Source organism: Centropristis striata, chromosome 5 (assembly GCF_030273125.1).
Source record: "Centropristis striata isolate RG_2023a ecotype Rhode Island chromosome 5, C.striata_1.0, whole genome shotgun sequence".
Lineage (NCBI taxonomy): Eukaryota > Metazoa > Chordata > Actinopteri > Perciformes > Serranidae > Centropristis > Centropristis striata.
This window is the reverse complement of record NC_081521.1, coordinates 4,777,369-4,795,270: the sequence shown is the minus strand read 5'-3', so window position 1 is coordinate 4,795,270 and position 17,902 is coordinate 4,777,369. Positions and strand designations below refer to the sequence as shown.

Sequence of the window (17,902 nt, the reverse complement as noted above, 5' to 3'; positions counted from 1 at the left end):
AATATTAAAAGAGAACTGACGCTATAGGTGTGATTGATCATTGGATTTCCATTGTCTAATACAGCGGTTCCCAAACGTTTTTAGCCGCGCACCCCCTTCTATGTCCCAACCGTGTTGACGCACCCCCAATCCCCCACACCTTCAAAAAAACAAAATGCAAAAAGCTTTTTTATAGCCATATTAAAGGCGACATGTTTAATCATGCTCAAATGAGAACACACATATAATTAAATAATCACCATTACGGTCTCGCATTTGAATTAACCTGAACACAGTTTCAATATAATGCAACAAAGTTATGCGCAAGCTTCCACTTTTAAGAGCAAAGAGGATGATGACAGGCTCAGGATCAGAGGCAGAAAGCACAGGAGTTGGGAAAATGAAATTGCATCAAGTTTAAATAAGCGTGGAGCTAAACAACCCGTCATCATAACACAGGTTGGAAAAATGGAAGAAGATAACTTCTTCTACACTTCATTTTAAGATGAAGTGCATTTTGAATAGCCTGCATTTATTAATTAATTAATATTACAGTTTTTGATTTTACATTTTACAAAGGAAATGTTTATTTACACTTCTTTATTGTGTGGGGGAAAAAATGTAATTGTGTAATTATCAGACCGCCATTACATTTTTCATCTCGCGCACCCCCTAGCAGCAGCTCACGCACCCCCAGGGGTCCACGCACCACACTTTGGGAATCTCTGGTCTAATATAAAGTGTACAGCCTTAATTCAGATAATTAACAAGAGGACAGCACCTCATTTATCACATAAAAGGCAGTAGTAACTTTTTTTTCTCATGTTACACACCTATTAACAAATCCTTCTCAACATGTTTGATCTGTTTAAATTATATCACGGAAGTAAAGAGTGGCGTCCGTCATCTTTTTCTTGTAGTCTTCATCAAACTTCTCGTTCTGGGCCACAGTGAAATGGTTCTTCCAGTCACCAACTTTCCCTGCAGAACCACGGAAAGTCAGACATGATTTAGCATGTTTTTGAAACATGACATGACATGATTTTAAAAGGTGTTTTATGAACACACATTCATCTATTATCTTATTCATTAGAGCAGTGGTTCTCAACCTTGGGGTCGGGACCCCAATTGGGGTCGCGAGATGATTTCTGGGGGTCGCCAAATCATTTTGGAAGTCAGCTCTGTCTCCACTGTGTTAAAGTGTTCATGTGTTAATGTGTCTTAGTCTTTTTGGTAATTTTGTGTCTTTTTTTTGGTAATTGTGTGTCTTTTTTTGGTGATTTTGTGTCTTTTGGTGATTTTGTGTCTTTTTTGATCATTTTGTTTCTTTTTTTGGTCATTTTGTTTCCTTTTTTTGGTCATTTTGTGTCTTTTTTGATCATTTTGTTTCTTTTTTTGGTCATTTTGTGTCTTTTTTTGGTCATTTTGTGTCTTTTTGGTCATTCTGTTTCCTTTTTTAGTAATTTTGTGTATTTTTTGGTCATTTTGTTTCTTTGTTTGGTCATTTTGTGTCTTTTTTTGGTCATTTTGTGTCTTTTTGGTCATTATGTGTCTTTTTTGGTCATTTTGTTTTCTTTTTTTGGTCATTTTGTGTCTTTTTTGGTCATTTTGTTTCTTTTTTGGGTGATCCGAACTGTGCGTGTGAGATTGTGTTCAGTGAGCGGGGGTCGTGGACAACATGCATGTTAAATTGGGGGTCGCGACTCAAAAAGGTTGAGAACTACTGCATTAGATTACCTTTTCTCATGAAAGGAGACACTTTGAAATCCATAACTGGGTTTGTAGAATAGTTGGCCATGCTGTCCTTCTTCATATTATCAAACTGCACTCCACCTGTAACTCGTTTCTTCTCCTCGTCCGAACGATTCAAACCGAGAAAGCTGCAGAGTTTGTCGATTTCCCGTCCAGTATCCTGAAAACACAGATATCATCACTGCTATAAAGAGAAAAAATAGCCTCAACAAGAATAGACAAACAACAACAGCAAATAAATTACCTCGACCATATCTTCGAAGAGCATGTAGTGAAGTTTTGAATAAGTCTGTTTCTTCTTCCACCAGCCGTTCACATGGTCGTACCAGGATCCAAACACCACTGAGGCCACAGAACAACACATGGAAGCACTTCAGTAATGTTTAGGAGAAATCCCTCCGTCTCTGTATCATACAGTATGTATATATACACTACCGGTCAAAAGTTTTAGAACACCCCAATTTTTCCAGTTTTTTATTGAAATTCACGCAGTTCAAGTCAAATGAACAGCTTGAAAGGGTACAAAGGTAAGTGGTGAACTGCCAGAGGTAAATAAAAAAAGGTAAGCTTAACCAAAATTGAAAAATAATGTACATTTCAGAATTATACAAGTAGGCCTTTTTCAGGGAACAAGAAATGGGTTAACAACTTAACTCTATGGAGTCTTGGGCTACTTTGTCCATTTTTTAATTCTTTTCATGTCTTTGTAAGTCATTTTGTGTCTTTCTTTGGTCATTTTGTGTCTTTTTTTTTGTCATTTTTTTGTCTTTTGGTGTCTTTTTTGTCATTTTGTGTCTTTTTTTGTCATTTTGTGTCTTTTTTTGGTCATTTTGTGTCTTTTTTGGTCATTTTGTGTCTTTTTTTGTCATTTTTTGTCTTTTGGTGTCTTTTTTTGTCATTTTGTGTCTTTTTTTTGTCATTTTGTGTCTTTTTTTTGTCATTTTGTGTCTTTTTTTAGTCCTTTAGTCCAACATAAAATGTGATTTTGAATCTTTTTTTTACTTTCAAAACACTATCATGCTCAATAAAGAATTTTAAATGTTGCAAATGTGCAATAATTTCAGAGTACAGAGACATTAAACTGCATCATTTTCAATTAAATTCTGGAAAAGTTGCTGTGTTCTAAAACTTTTGACCAGTAGTGTATATATTCACACATACTCTTTCCATCCAAGAATCTCTGGAAGTAGTTGCTCCAGTCTCCAGGCTCTGGCTCAACCTTATTCATGCGATCAAAGTGAAAATAAGACACCATGTTGTCTTTGGCATTGCGGGCAACATAGACAATCTACAGAAGAAGAAAACAAAATGACATGCCTCAAATTCTACTGTGTTTCAAATATAACTTTGTTTCAGCATCTTGTGATCATACTGACCCTGCAGTTCTGCTCCCAGAAGGACTTCGGCACAAACTGGACAGGAAAATGTGTCTTAATGAGTCGAGGAGAAGTGGTGAGGCTGTCCACCATGTCTTTTCCTGCACAAAGAGTTAAAGATGGAGTAAGTAGAGCCCTAGGTCAGGCATGGGCAACTTAAATGCTGGAGGGGGCCATAGTCTTTCATCAACACTACCACAGGGCCACATATAGGACCGTGCGTGCACTTAACCAGATATGATGAAACTGCAATTTTAAATGTTTACAGTGCAGAAACTTAACATATTTCGTGCTCAAATGCATGTATAACAGTATAAATAGGAATACAAAAGGTCTGAAGCAAATAAAAAATCACCACTTACTGTGATTTCTTTTTTTTCAGTGCAAGAACAGCAGACAGCAACATTAATTGCATGAAGTCATTTTGTGCATTTTTACACTGCACTTTTAAGATTTCATGCTCAAATGCATGTAGTTGTACTGAGGGCCACTTCAAGTGAGGGTGCGGGCTGTATGCGGCCCCCGGACCTCCAGTTGCCCATCCCTGCCCTAGGTTATTGACTGCCAATAGAGGGTGACTCCACTGTTTGCAATAAGAAGTTTAATTGTATGAAATTGACAGTATTTTCACAAAACCAAGATGGCGTCTGCCAATTTATGTCAAAGCTTGTCCACACGCCAATGTGTGACATCACGGTAATCAAATCCCTAATTTTTTACACAGTCTGTACTTGGTACACTAATCAAAGAGTCAGAAAATCACCACATGGAAGTGAAGGTTAAATCAGTGTTTCTACATTTGTGATAATGTTTGTAAAATATGGTGTCTGTTCAACCTGATCGCAAGGCCGGGGCGAGGATCTCCAAGAAAGGCACTCTATCATAGATCGGGACGGATGTTTGATTCTCTGTCTGACCAAAATACAGCAGGTCGAGGATGTAGGAGACCCATGTGGTTCCTAAAAGAGCGCAGAGAGGAAGATAAAATGATCCCAACCCTTCACCTTCATACACATATCATTCATGAGCTATAAAGCATTTAAACTGGCTGTTTATGTTTATAGACCGACCTGCTTTGGGGTATGTTGCAATAAGTATATCATCTGGCCTGGCCTGGAACTTTTGAACGTTTTCCCAGTTGTCTGTGAAATAGTGGGTCATTGAGACTCCATGGAAATCAAACAGTTCCGGTCGAGGTGGTAACTCCACATTTAAAAAAAAAGAAAAGAAAATAATTAAAACATAGAAAGCTTACAGGACATTCTTATTTGCTCCTTTTAAAAAGATAAGAAAATAATTAAAACATAAAAAGCATACAGGACATTCTTATTTGCTCCTTTTAAAAAGATAAGAAAATAATTAAAACATAAAAAGCATATGGCAATTGTGTGAGAGTGATTAAACTGCAGCTCTTTGATTGTGTTGATGACAATGCAACCATTGTTCACTGTCAGCTGCAGACAGAGAAAAATGTCTGCTCTTAAAGAAAGGAGAGAAACAATAAATAGTTAAGCTCCAGTGGTCTGCTCAGAGAATTAGGTTGCTCCTAACTTTTTTTATGCATTTCAAAAATACTACAGTTTACAAGTCCATTCTCGTTTTCTCAACATTCCAAGTTTAACAAGAAAAAAATTCACATGAGAGTAAAACACAATGCAGCTGTTTGGAAATAGACTGAGATTATTTGGAGAAATACCTTGTCTGGATCTAAAGACATGCTGAATGCTCCTGGTTTCTCTGCTGTGATTCTGAAACTTGTTACGTCTCCTGTTGTAGTTTTCAACCAACGGTTCTCCTTCCTGTCTCTTCTGGTTACATAACACTCTCTCTATTGTAACTGCAGGCTCATGTTTTTTTTTGCTCTAGCCCCACCCCCTTTCCAAATATCCGGAGAGTTTACCCTTTATTCCCCTGTTCTCTCAGAAACACAGCCCATGGGATGTGTAACAGTACAACTTTTTCTTCAAGAATCCACTTTTTTTGATTCATTGTGCCCATACTCCTATTTCCTTTTGAGTGCCTGCCAATTTTAATACCAAAATCATGTCTTCAAATGTTAGATAAAACAACATCTACTTTTATTTGAGCTGGCAAGAACCCAAGACCAGGGAGAGCAGTACTGCAGAGAAGCAAACAGGGCGGGGGCCCTGCTCTGCCCTAACCTTTTATATTATTACTGGGCAGCCAACTTAAAAAAATGCATGCCTGATATAACTCTTCCAACCTCAATTAGTTGTATAATGGAGGAAAATGCTTTACGTTCATCATCTTTGGCAGCTTTGGTCTGTGCCCCCTTTTCTTTTTGCTTTCCCAAATACGTGAGAAATCCAGTTTTACTCTCTTCTTTGAAAATCTCTGCTGTCATCCCATACAGCCCTATTTGTAATAAACATTTGTTAGAGAGAGAGAGAGAGAGAGAGAGAGAGAGAGAGAGAAAGGCCTCACTTGTTTTGCAGATTTATATTTGGAGGGGCTCATTTGCCTTGTGATTGAAGCTTGTGATTAAGCTGGAACATATTTTACTTCTTTCCTTCAGTTTCCAGCAGGTTCTCCTGTTAATGAGGTTCTCTCTCTCCTTAGATACGTAGTTAGATCTCATTTTTAAATAGCCATGTATCCTTGTAAGAGTCATTTTGATCTCAGCCACTTTGAGATGCCAGACTCCCTCCCCCTTTCCTGCCACTACTTTAAGGTCCCCTTTGTATTTCAAATGTGATATTCAGATGAGATTTTACACCTGGAGAGGTCCTCTGGGCAGTTGGGCAGTTTTCCTTTGATTCAGGGTTTTTCTTCATTTTGACCACTCGCGTGTTGATCAAGGTTATTATAGTTAAACGAAAACTAACGAAATAACGAAAACTAGAATTGAAAAAACATTTTCGTTAACTGAAATAAAAATAAAAACTAGAGTTTTTAAAAAAAAGATAACTAACTGAAACTGTATTGTGAGGTTACAAAACTAACTAAAACTAACTAAAAATATAGAGAACATGTTCTTAGTTTTCGTTTTTGTCAACTTTTTTCATTCATAATTCAGTGTTTCTATTTTAACATGCAACACATGGTGAATATGTTTACTGAGACTGTCTACACTCGAACCAAAATTCAAAATACTCGGAACTGTAAGAGTTAATAACCTTATTGGGGCTGAGATGATAAACCAAAGGAAATAAAGGCAAAATTTATTATGACCTCTTTGAATCTGGCACCCAACACAGGGCCCATTACAAAAAAACTAAAACTAAAACTAACACTAAAACTAATAAAAACTAAACTAAAACTAGAAAACTCACTCTAAAAATTAACTAAAACTAACTGAATTTGAAGACAAATATGCACAACTAAAACTAATGAAAAATCCAAAACTATTATAACCTTGGTGTTGATTGACCTTTCTTTGCAAAGAAATAAACCTTGTCGGCCAGCAGAAGTCTCTATTTCATTCTTCACCAGCAGCAGATACAATTTCCACTACATCCTCCATGGTTTAGCCAGTCTGTTGTTTCCAGGTGAAAGTGATTTCTTGCATAGATGTGGCACATCACCAGAAGATCATACTTATGTGTTTTTTTTCTGTGACAAAATAACTGTGTTCTGGTCTTGTTTTTTTTTAATATGCTAGGCAAAGCCCTTAATATTACGCAAATCCTCTCCTCAGGGATTGCCATCTTTAGGACCTCTTAGACCAGCCAGTCTCACTAAAACTGGAACTATGATCTTTGCATTGGACTTAGTATGTGTAAGTTGTATATTTTTGGATTCCTATGAATAAAAAACTTAGAAGAAGAAGAAGAAGATCCACACCTCTGATATCACATTATGGAGGCAACTGTATTCACAGAAGTGAAGCTCTATCTTAAGATCAGTCAGGAAGACAATATCTTTGTATGCTTAGGCCTGTAATTTTATTTCCCATACAGTCAGCATTCTGAAATGGCAATCATGTTATCAATTGCTTTCATCAGCTGATAACATATATCCAGTAGCTAAGCAACACACTTACATTGTTAGTTATCATCTTGCCATGGCCAAACACTTTCTGTCAAGTTCTAATATAATTTCTTTGTTAATCATCACATATCTTCTGTTATATTCATCCTGTATTCTCATATTACAAGTTCACTTTATCTATGTAATCACATCATCTGTTATAATAATATTTTATATTAAAAAAAGATATATATCATATACATATCATCACATTTGCTGCATTTTCTGGTCTCTCCTGAGTGAAATGCCATATGTCCATTCATGTACAGAGCCTGTCCAGTCTTCTTCAAACTTCATCGCGGAACTGAAGAGTGGTGTCCGTCATCTTTTTCTTGTAGTCTTCATCAAACTTCTCGTTCTGGGCCACAGTGAAATGGTTCTTCCAGTCACCAACTTTCCCTGCAGAACCACAGAAAGTCAGACATGATTGAGCTAAAGGTGTTTTTGAACACACATTCATCTATTATCTTATTCATCAAATTACCTTTTCTCATGAAGTGAGAAATTTTGAAATCCATAACTGGGTTTGTAGAATAGTTGGCCATGCTGTCCTTCTTCATATTATCAAACTGCACTCCACCTGTAACTCGTTTCTTCTCCTCGTCTGAACTAGACAAACCGAGAAAGCTGCAGAGTTTGTCGATTTCCCGTCCAGTATCCTGAAAACACAGTCGTCAGATATCATCACTGCTAGAGGAGAAAAGTAGACAAAATAGAAAGAGACCAACAATAACAACTAACCTCAATCATATCTTCGTAGAACATGTAGTGGAGATTGGAATAAGTCTGTTTCTTCTTCCACCAGCCGTTCACATGGTCGTACCAGGATCCAAACACCACTGAGGCCACAGAACAACACATGGAAGCACTTCATTAATGAAAAATAAATCTCTGCATAGCTGTCTCACACAGTATATTTATATAACCTATCCACATACTTTTCCCATCCAAGAATCTCTGGAAGTAGCTGCTCCAGTCTCCAGGCTCTGGCTGACCCATGTTCATGCGATCAAAGTGAAAATAAGACACCATGTTGTCTTTGGCATTGCGGGCCACATAGACAATCTACAGAAGAAGAAAACAAAATGACATGCCTCAAATTCTACTGTCTTTCTTTGTTATCATTCAGCCTTTAATCAATTATAAGTGCTTATTGTTACTTGTCCTCTGTTTCAGCATCTTGTGATCATACTGACCCTGCAGTTCTGCTCCCAGAAGGACTTCGGCACAAACTGGACTGGAAAATGTGTCTTAATGAGTCGAGGAGAAGTGGTGAGGCTGTCCACCATGTCTTTTCCTGCACAAAGAGTTAAAGATGGAGTAAGTAAACCCCTGATCCTGTAACGTACTTCAATAGCTTCTTGACTGCAGTGAGGTAAAAAAAAAAAAATCAAGTCTTGTAATCAAGCAAAAACCTCCTGGCATGAACAGTGAAGCCAAAGGTTAAGTCACTTAAACCTGCATTCTTTCTAATGGTCAGCAGGGGGAGACTCCACTCTTTGCAAAAAGAAGTCCAATTGTAACGAAAGTCAACGGGAAATTGACTTTTTCACAATTTTCACTTACACTACCGGTCAAAAGTTTTAGAACAACCCAATTTTTCCAGTTTTTTATTAAAATTCAAGCAGTTCAAGTCAAATGAACAGGTAAACAGGAAAGGGTACAAAGGTAAGTGGTGAACTGCCAGAGGTAAATAAAAAAAGGTAAGCTTAACCAAAACTGAAAAATAATGTACATTTCAGGATTATACAAGTAGGCCTTTTTTCAGGGAACAAGAAATGGGTTAACAACTGAACTCTATGGAGTCTTGGGCTATTTTGTCCATTTTTTAATTCTTTTCATGTCTTTGTAAGTCATTTTGTGTCTTTCTTTGGTCATTTTGTTTCTTTTTTTAGTCATTTTGTGTCTTTTTTTGGTCATTTTGTCTCTTTTTTTTAGTCCTTTAGTCCAACATAAAATGTGATTTTGAATCTTTTTTTTACTTTCAAAACACTATCATGCTCAATAAAGAATTTTAAATGTTGCAAATGTGCATTCATTTCAGAGTACACTGAGACATTAAACTGCATCATTTTCAATTAAATTCTGGAAAAGTTGGTGTGTTCTAAAACTTTTGACCAGTAGTGTATATATTATTGAATACAGAGACAGATCATTTTGTCAGTTTAAGGAACACAGATACAGATAATGACGTCTCTGTACATCCTTCTGCCTCTTGATTTGTTCTGTGCATGTGCCGGTTGCACTAAACCATGATGGCATCGACAGAATTGTCAGTCTCAAGGCTTCAAAACTGGTGTCCACACACAAATCTGTGACATCACGCTGATCACATCCCTTATTTTTATACAGTCTATGCTTGGGATACTAATCAAAGACATCTGAACGAACCTGGTCTCACAGGAATCTGTGAAATAGCCACGGATTTCGCTTTACTCAAAATCCGTGGAATAGCCACGGAATCGCTCAAATTTCCGTGAAACTGACACGGATTTCGCTACAATGCAGGTTAATGACAGTCATATCCCGTGGCCATCCCATTGATATTTGTTCCTGTTGGTTTGTTCCAAGTCACGTGACTTTCAAGGTTCCGGCGGTCAGAACAAAAAACATGGCGGACAGTTCTCTCATTTTTAGTGAAAAAATTAATATTTTGACTTTGTTTCTGCATAAAAATGGATTTTGATCACATTTCTAGCGAGAAATATATGTTTTATTTTCTAAATCTTCACTCAGTGAATGTACATAATCACTTTGTATGTTGGAATAGCCACAGGATATGACTGCCATTAACTTGCATTGTAGCGAAATCCGTGTCAGTTTCATGGAAATTTGAGCGATTCCGTGGCTATTCCACGGATTTCTGTGTAATCATGTTGTCTGAACCCTCCAGATTTAATGATAATATTACTGAAGTTTAAGAAAAAATCAGAAAATTATTGCACAGTATACTGAAGTTTAAATGAGTTTTTCTATGTCTGCAAAACAAGTATGTGGAATATGGTGAGTATGTTTGATCGTCTCTTCAACCTGAACCAACAGACGGGAAGAGGATCTCCAAGAAAGGCACTCTCTCATAGATCGGGACAGATGTTTGATTCTCTGTCTGACCAAAATACAGCAGCTCCAGGATGTAGGTGACCCATGTGGTTCCTAAAAGAGAGCGCAGAGGAAAAAAAATGATCCCAACCCTTCACCTTCATTCACATACCAGCCATTAGCTATAAATCATTTACACTGGTTGTTTAGGTTTATGGACCGACCTGCTTTGGGGTATGTTGCAATAAGTATATCATCTGGCCTGGCCTGAAACTTTTGAACGTTTTCCCAGTTGTCTGTGAAAAAGTGGGTCATTGAGACTCCATGGAAATCAAACAGTTCTGGTCGAGGTGGTAACTACATGTTTTAACAAAAAAAGAAAAAAATTAAAACATAGAAAGCATACAGGACATTGTTATTTGCTCAACATTATGAGTTCAACAAGAAATTAACCCCACTTGAGAGTAAAACACAATGTAGCTCTTTGAAAAATAGACTTTGGATATTAGAGAAATACCTTGTCTGGGTCTGAAGACATGCTGAATGCTCCTGGTTTCTCTGCTGGATTCCTGAAGCTTTTCACGTCTCCTGCTTCAGTTTTGAGGAACTGCTTCTCCTCCCCCCCTCTTCTTGTTACATGACACCCTCTCTCTATTGTCTCTGCAGGCTCAGTTCCCGATTTGAATTTGCTCTAGCCCCACCTCCTTTTGAAACATCCTGGTCTTGAACCCTTCATTCCTCTGTTCTGTCAGACACACAGACAGTCCATGGGATATATGACTGCATATACTAGTGGTGGGAAATGATTCAGATCCCTTACTTAACCCATAAGAACCAGGACCCAGTTATCCTTAAAGGATGTGTTCTATAAGTGAACCACATAGAACACATTTCTGATGTTTAAAAAAAAAATACTACCCCTAAATGTCAAAGATCTGTGATGTGAAATATACGTTGCAATGGGTGTTTATGGTATTTATGTTTATGATATTTCTTATTTTAAAATGGGGAAAAAATAGACACATTTTCTGCTTACAGAGACACAAATTTGCCTTTTTCTTTTGCATCTCCAGAACATTTATCAAAATTGTGACTTTAATTTGTTTGGGAAATATGGTCAGAACAAGTTAAATGCAATAACGAACACCCTGTTAACGGATTAGAATTGTTAAATGGGTTTCAATTTAGCCTCGAAACAAAAAATAAGCTTTTTAAAATTAGCTACTTTTCACATTTCTGTTTCCAGTCACACACATATTTTGGAGAAGTCACATGACCACCACACCAGGGTGTTGAGTATACGTCGCTTAGGGATTTAATGAGTTAATGTGAAGAATAAAGCTGAATATGGGAGATTATAGAAGATTTAAAGTGTTTGTTACACGGGTGTCACCATGGGTTCTTATGGGTTAAGTATAAGTACTAATACCACTTACTTACTTAAGTAAAAGGGCAAAAGTATCAGCATCAAAATGTAATTAAAGTGTCAAAAGTCAGAAAGTCCCCACTTAGATTGTTATTTATATTCCAGATATGATAGTTATTGAATTAACCCTCTGGAGTCACCAAAAGCACCAAAGCATGACTTCTTCATGACATCCAGAAGTAAAAACAAAGTCCCTACTGTAAATTTACCTCTAAAGTTCTGGCTGTAAACTCCATGAGGCCAGTTTCAGTTTGATAATGATATACCAAGTAAAATAGGAGACAAGCTCAAATATATTTATTAAAAAATGATAGAACTGGATGTTGTCCTCTTATATGTTATATTTGCAACCTTTGTTCACATTTGAAATATTTCAAATTCTTCATTGAGCATGATAGTGTTTTGAAAGTTAAAAAAAAAAAAAATGGTTCAAAATCACATTTTATGTTGTTTTGTCTTTGTTTCTTTTGGGTTCAAACTGTTGATCCAGTAAGTCAGGATGAAAAAACAATTATTAGGTCATATAGCTGAGGTTGTGCTGAAAAAATATACCAACATGGCATTTTAAGTGGTGTATACAGGCAGGATGAAAAGGATTCAAAAATGGACAAAATAGCCCCAGACTCCATAGAGTTAAAGACATTATGAATGAGTTTTAATTTATTTATTGTACACATACAGTTTTAAATATGAATACTTAGATTTTCATAGTGGATTACAAAATGGTGTCTTTGTAAATATCAACTTTTTATTATTTTCAATGCTGGTGTTATGCTTTGGATAAAAGCGTCTGCTAAATGACTTACTGTAATATTGACATTTGTTTACTAAATGTACAAAAATCAGCATTTTATTGGTTTGAAGGTGGCTCAAAACACCCTCTTTTAGTCAGCCCCAAACCTTGCAAACGTGATGCTAAGAGAGTTGACGGGTTGTTACTTATCTATGTCATCAAAAAGATTTTTTTTAAAGACATACAAACATACAATGCCATCAACTCTGCCCTCCTCTCATCAGCTATTTCCTGCTTCCCTCTCAGCCCTCTGCACGTTTTTAGCATTTTTTCATTATTTAGCAGTAGCTGGAGTTACACTCAGAGTTACACTTTAACTTAGAATAAGATGATCCACACCTCTGTTGTCACACTATGAAGGCAACTGTACACACAGGAGTGGAGCTCTGGCACAAGATAAATCAAAAAAATATATATCTTTGCATGCTTAGGCCTGTAATATTATTTCTCATACATTCAGCATTCTGGTGTGTCAATCATGTTATCAGATGGGACCCCTCCACCTTCCTATCAACACCAAGTCTTTGTATATTCATCAACTCATCACCATCAATACCGTTTGGACTCCACGGAGGGATTTTTCTTGCTGCTGCCCCTCGATTACAAACCTCCCTGTAGAGTATAAGCACCAAACACTTACTGTCAAGATGTAATATAATAATTATATGTTAATCATCACATATCTTCTGTTATATTCATCCTGTATTCTCCTTTTTTTAAGCTCACGTTATCCGTGAAATCACATCATCGTTTATATTTTTATTTAATAAATATACACTACCGGTCAAAAGTTTTAGAACAACCCAATTTTTCCAGTTTTTTATTAAAATCCAAGCAGTTCAAGTCAAATGAACAGCTTGAAAGGGTACAAAGGTAAGTGGTGAACTGCCAGAGGTAAATATAAAAAGGTAAGGTTAACCAAAACTGAAAAATAATGTACATTTCAGGATTATACAAGTAGGCCTTTTTCAGGGAACAAGAAATGGGTTAACAACTTAACTCTATGGAGTCTTGGGCTATTTTGTCCATTTTTGAATTCTTTTCATGTCTTTGTAAGTCATTCTGTGTCTTTCTTTGGTCATTTTGTTTCTTTTTTTGGTCATTTTGTGTCTTTTTTTTAGTCCTTTAGTCCAACATGAAATGTGATTTTGAATCTTTTTTTTACTTTCAAAACACTATCATGCTCAATAAAGAATTTTAAATGTTGCAAATGTGCATTAATTTCAGAGTACACTGAGACATTAAACTGCATCATTTTCAATTCAATTCTGGAAAAGTTGGTGTTTTCTAAAACTTTTGACCAGTAGTGTATATTATGATCTTTGCTTCATTCTCTGGTCTCTCCTGAGTGAATTGGCACATGTCCAGTCAGGAATGTACACAGCTTGTTCAGTCTTCTTCAAACTTCATCGCGGAACTGAAGAGTGGTGTCCGTCATCTTTTTCTTGTAGTCTTCATCAAACTTCTCGTTCTGGGCCACAGTGAAATGGTTTTTCCAGTCACCAACTTTCCCTGCAGAACCAAAGAAAGTCAGACACGATTTAGCTAAAGGTGTTTTTTTAAACACACATTAATCTATTATCTTATTCATTAGATGAGCTATTCTCAACCTTGGGGTCGGGACCCCAATTGGGGTCGCGAGATGATTTCTGGGGGTCGCCAAATCATTTTGGAAGTCAGCTCTGTCTCCACTGTGTTAAAGTGTTCATGTGTTAATGTGTTTTTGGTCACTTAATGTCTTTTTTTGGTCATTTTGTGTTTGTTTTTTGGTCAATTTGTGTCTTTTTTGGTCATTTTGTTTCATTTTTTTTTTAGTCATTTTGTGGGGTTTTTTTGGGTTATTTTGTTTCTTTTTTGGGTCATTTTGTTTCTTTTTTGGGTCATTTTGTGTCTTTTTTTGGTCATTTTGTGTCTTTTTTTGGTCATTTTGTGTGGCCTTTTTGGTCATTGTGTGTCATTTTTGGTCATTTTGTTTCTTTTCTGGTCATGTTGTGGTTTTTTTTGTCATTTTGTGCCTTTTTTGATCATTTTGTGGTCAATTTGTGTCTTTTTTTGGTCATTTTGTTTCTTTTTTTGGTGATCTGAACTGTGCGTGTGAGATTCTGTTCAGTGAGCGGGGGTCATGGATAACATGCATGTTAAATTGGGGGTCGCGACTCAAAAAGGTTGAGAACTACTGCATTAGATTACCTTTTCTCATGAAGTGAGAAACTTTGAAGTCCAAAACCTCCAATGTAGAATAGTTGGCCATCTTGTCCTTCTTCATATTATCAAACTGCACTCCACCTGTAACTCGTTTCTTCTCCTCATCTGAACAAGACAAACCGAGAAAGCTGCAGAGTTTGTCGATTTCCCGTCCAGTATCCTGAAAACACAGTCGTCATATATCATCACTGCTAGAGGAGAAAAGTAGACAAAATAGAAAGAGACCAACAATAACAACTAACCTCAATCATATCTTCATAGAACATGTAGTGAAGATTGGAATAAGTCTGTTTCTTCTTCCACCAGCCGTTCACATGGTCGTACCAGGATCCATACAGCACTGAGGCCACAGAACAACACATGGAAGCACTTCAGTTTCATAGTGTTCAGCAAAAATCCCTGCATTTCATCAATTGTTTCCATATTGGTCGACACGTTATTTCAAGGGGTTCCCATAAGACTGACACCTGTCATAAACACGAAGGAGACTTTATGAATGTGTATGACATTTATGACACGGCTAATGCAAAGTTGCATATAGCTTTATGTCATTAGACCTTATTATTGTGTCATGAACATTTTTCCTTGGCTTTAACTGGTGCAATCAGTTTCTTTATGGTGAATAATGAGGCATGCATGGCGTGTTTATATCAGGTTATGTTGTCTTTCTTAATGTAAAGTTGTGTCAACAAAGACATCTTAAACAATGTCCACTTTACATTAAGACTCCTTCATGTTTCTGACCAGTGTCATGCCATGGTTAAGACATGTCATTCTTATGCACACCAGTTTAAATAAAGTGCTGCCCAAAAATGTATCCATACTCTTTCCGTCCAAGAATCTCTGGAAGTAGCTGCTCCAGTCTCCAGGTTCTGGCTGAGCCATGTTCATGCGATCAAAGTGAAAAAAAGACACCATGTTGTCTTTGGCATTGCGGGCCACATAGATGATCTACAGAAGAAGAAAACATAATAAATTATTATTCATCCTTGTAACTTTGAGAGTATGTTTATACACACACACACACACACACATTTTTTGGGGCCGATTCTTGAAGCCGATATTGCCTTTTCTCCCTCCATTTACATGATAAAATGACACAATAAGTCTCAATTTAAACAAAAAAAGAAACATTTATAAACAAAAAACCCCAAAACATGTGTATGTTGTTCTAGGCCTCGAGGTGGTGGCGCCTCAGATGATCCACATATTTGATGTGTTTTTCTTTTTTCTGGTATCAGCAGCAGCTCACCAGAGAATTGCAGATGTTGCACCGAGCCTTGCCTGGTGTTGGCTCAGTGAAATAGGCTGATTGATCGGAGAATGCACGCAAGTGAAAAACGCAAATATCGGCCCGATATATCTGCCGGCCGATATATCGGTCTACATCTAATATGTACACATGTGTTTGTTATTGTTTGTTATTAATGACACCACACCAGTGGCCGCTAAGTGAACTTTAGTCAGTCCTGCTGCAGGCACTAGGACCATGGAGGTTATTATGAACCTGGATATGGCACCACTGCTGAGCTTTGCCCATCAGCAGCCCAAAAAGCATTTTTCCCATAGACCACCATTATAAAGAGACGTCTGTAAAACTGTCCACACCGGATCTTGAACTGCAAACAGTTATTAATTCTTGATCAATGGAGATTTTATATTTGTAAACCTTTCTTGGGCCGAGAAAAGTGATTTAAAAATATTGTCGTCATACATTGAGACGTAAAGCAGAAACTACTGACCTTGCAGTTCTGCTCCAAAAAGGACTTCGGCACAAACTGGATTGGGAAATGAGTCTTAATGAGCCGAGGAGAGGTGGGGAGGTTCTCTGCCAGGTCTGTTCCTGCATGAAAAAGAATAGATGGAGTAAGTAAAGCCCTGATGCTTTTAAGGGCCACATTGAGGTTAACAGGGTGATACTGATAAAAGGCAAAGGAAACTTCGAGATACAATCACAATGTTTGCTTAAGTTTCAGTAAAAAGTAGATAAGTTTATGTTTGTGATACATTCATGTGGAATACACTGTAAAAGAAAAAGATAAACAATAGCTACTCAATAAAATTAAGGCAACAGATTGCACGCAATATTATTAATTCAATCTAACTAAGTTACAAGTTGAGTTAATAACTTAACAGGAAGTGCCTGTCAATTAAAAACGGACTAAATATATTGTGTTGGATTCATTCAAAATTCTCTTGATTGAGAATTACATACACGTAAAGATTATATTTAATGTGGTCAAAATAAGTAGATTCTATCTCAAACATTTTTATATTAAAGCTACTTAAACAGCTGCCTCAAAATCAAGGACGCATTTAAATTTAATACATTTTATCAAATAAATTAAGTAGAATGAAATGACTACAGAATAATTTATTACAGTGTATGGTGAGTATGTTTTATTGCCTATTCAACCTGAACCAACAGACGGGAAGAGGATCTCCAAGAAAGGCACTCTCTCATAGATCGGGACAGATGTCTGACGCTCTGTCTGACCAAAATACAGCAGGTCGAGGATGTAGGAGACCCATGTGGTTCCTAAAAGAGCGCAGAGAGAAAAAAAAATCATCCCAACCCTTCACCTTCATACACATATCTTTTATGAGCTATAAAGCATTTAAACTGGCTGTTTATGTTTATAGACCGACCTGCTTTGGGGTAGGTTGCAATAAGTATATCATCTGGCCTGGCCTGGAACTTTTGAATGTTTTCCCAGTTGTCTGTGAAATAGTGGGTCAATGAGACTCCATGGAAATCAAACAGTTCTGGTCGAGGTGGTGACTACATGTTTGAAAAAGAAAAGAATCAAAACATAAAAATCATATGGCTGTTGTGTGGGAGTTTGATTAGGTAGAAGAGAATGCAAACTTTGTCCAGGGTTTAATGGGTGTTGCCTTCATTGAGTTTAATGTGCAGTGCTCAAAGAAACCTTTAGTCATGACCTATGTCCTTCTATCAAGTCCTTTGCAAACCTTTATTGACTGATGGTGGCCATGATTTGCTGACCAATCTTGCTCATTTATAATGAACTGTGTACTTGGCTTTCTTGAAAGGCACCATATACATTCCAGTTATTATCTGTCATTATTATTTTGTATTTTAGCACATTGAGTGTAGATGTGTTCCCATTTTAGGTCATGGCTTGTCAAAGATTTCACTTTTTCGGTTGTTAATTATAGCACCACCATCAGGCCATTTGGAATGTAATCTCATATGAAGCATTTTCACATACTTTCCAGCAATGCACTGCAAAAAAGGTGTGTCTAAAAACAAGATAAAAACACTAAATCTGAGGGAAATGATCTTGCTGCATGGACAGATAATTTACCTTGACAAGATTT

At 36.9% G+C, this 17,902-nt stretch overlaps 3 protein-coding genes across 3 annotated transcripts; all 3 read right to left on the bottom strand.

The window, feature by feature from the left end:
- Positions 1-700: 700 nt before the first annotated feature.
- Positions 701-4,956, bottom strand: LOC131971284 (cytosolic sulfotransferase 2-like). Its single transcript, XM_059332644.1, has 8 exons — positions 4,804-4,956; positions 4,178-4,310; positions 3,944-4,066; positions 3,108-3,208; positions 2,893-3,019; positions 1,976-2,073; positions 1,717-1,891; positions 701-960 (listed from the first exon to the last, which is right to left on the bottom strand). The coding sequence occupies exons 1-8, from the start codon at positions 4,822-4,824 to the stop codon at positions 848-850; spliced, it is 891 nt and encodes a 296-aa protein (XP_059188627.1). The 5' UTR covers positions 4,825-4,956; the 3' UTR covers positions 701-847.
- A 2,045-nt stretch (positions 4,957-7,001) lies between these two features.
- Positions 7,002-10,872, bottom strand: LOC131971097 (cytosolic sulfotransferase 3-like). Its single transcript, XM_059332397.1, has 9 exons — positions 10,866-10,872; positions 10,654-10,796; positions 10,361-10,493; positions 10,128-10,250; positions 8,294-8,394; positions 8,036-8,162; positions 7,839-7,936; positions 7,582-7,756; positions 7,002-7,496 (listed from the first exon to the last, which is right to left on the bottom strand). Exons 1-9 carry the CDS (start codon positions 10,870-10,872, stop codon positions 7,384-7,386), a joined length of 1,020 nt encoding a protein of 339 aa, XP_059188380.1. The 3' UTR covers positions 7,002-7,383.
- A 2,196-nt stretch (positions 10,873-13,068) lies between these two features.
- On the bottom strand, positions 13,069-17,348 carry LOC131971288 (cytosolic sulfotransferase 3-like). Its single transcript, XM_059332647.1, is given in 7 exon segments — positions 13,069-13,867; positions 14,546-14,720; positions 14,803-14,900; positions 15,385-15,511; positions 16,303-16,403; positions 16,977-17,099; positions 17,210-17,348. Coding segments are annotated over 7 exon segments (876 nt in total). The 3' UTR covers positions 13,069-13,754.
- Positions 17,349-17,902: the final 554 nt, after the last annotated feature.

Excerpts from the sequence above, each read along its gene's own strand:
- LOC131971284 (XM_059332644.1), bottom strand. The coding sequence starts at position 4,824 with ATGTCTTTAGATCCAGACAAG. Across the intron at positions 2,074-2,892 it reads GAGATTCTTGGATGGAAAGA|TGGTGTTTGGATCCTGGTAC; the intron begins GTATGTGTGAAT and ends CTGTGGCCTCAG. Across the intron at positions 1,892-1,975 it reads TCTTCGAAGATATGGTCGAG|GATACTGGACGGGAAATCGA; the intron begins GTAATTTATTTG and ends CTGTGTTTTCAG.
- LOC131971097 (XM_059332397.1), bottom strand. Across the intron at positions 8,163-8,293 it reads TCTGGGAGCAGAACTGCAGG|ATTGTCTATGTGGCCCGCAA; the intron begins GTCAGTATGATC and ends CTTCTTCTGTAG. Across the intron at positions 7,497-7,581 it reads TTCTCACTTCATGAGAAAAG|GGAAAGTTGGTGACTGGAAG; the intron begins GTAATTTGATGA and ends GTGGTTCTGCAG.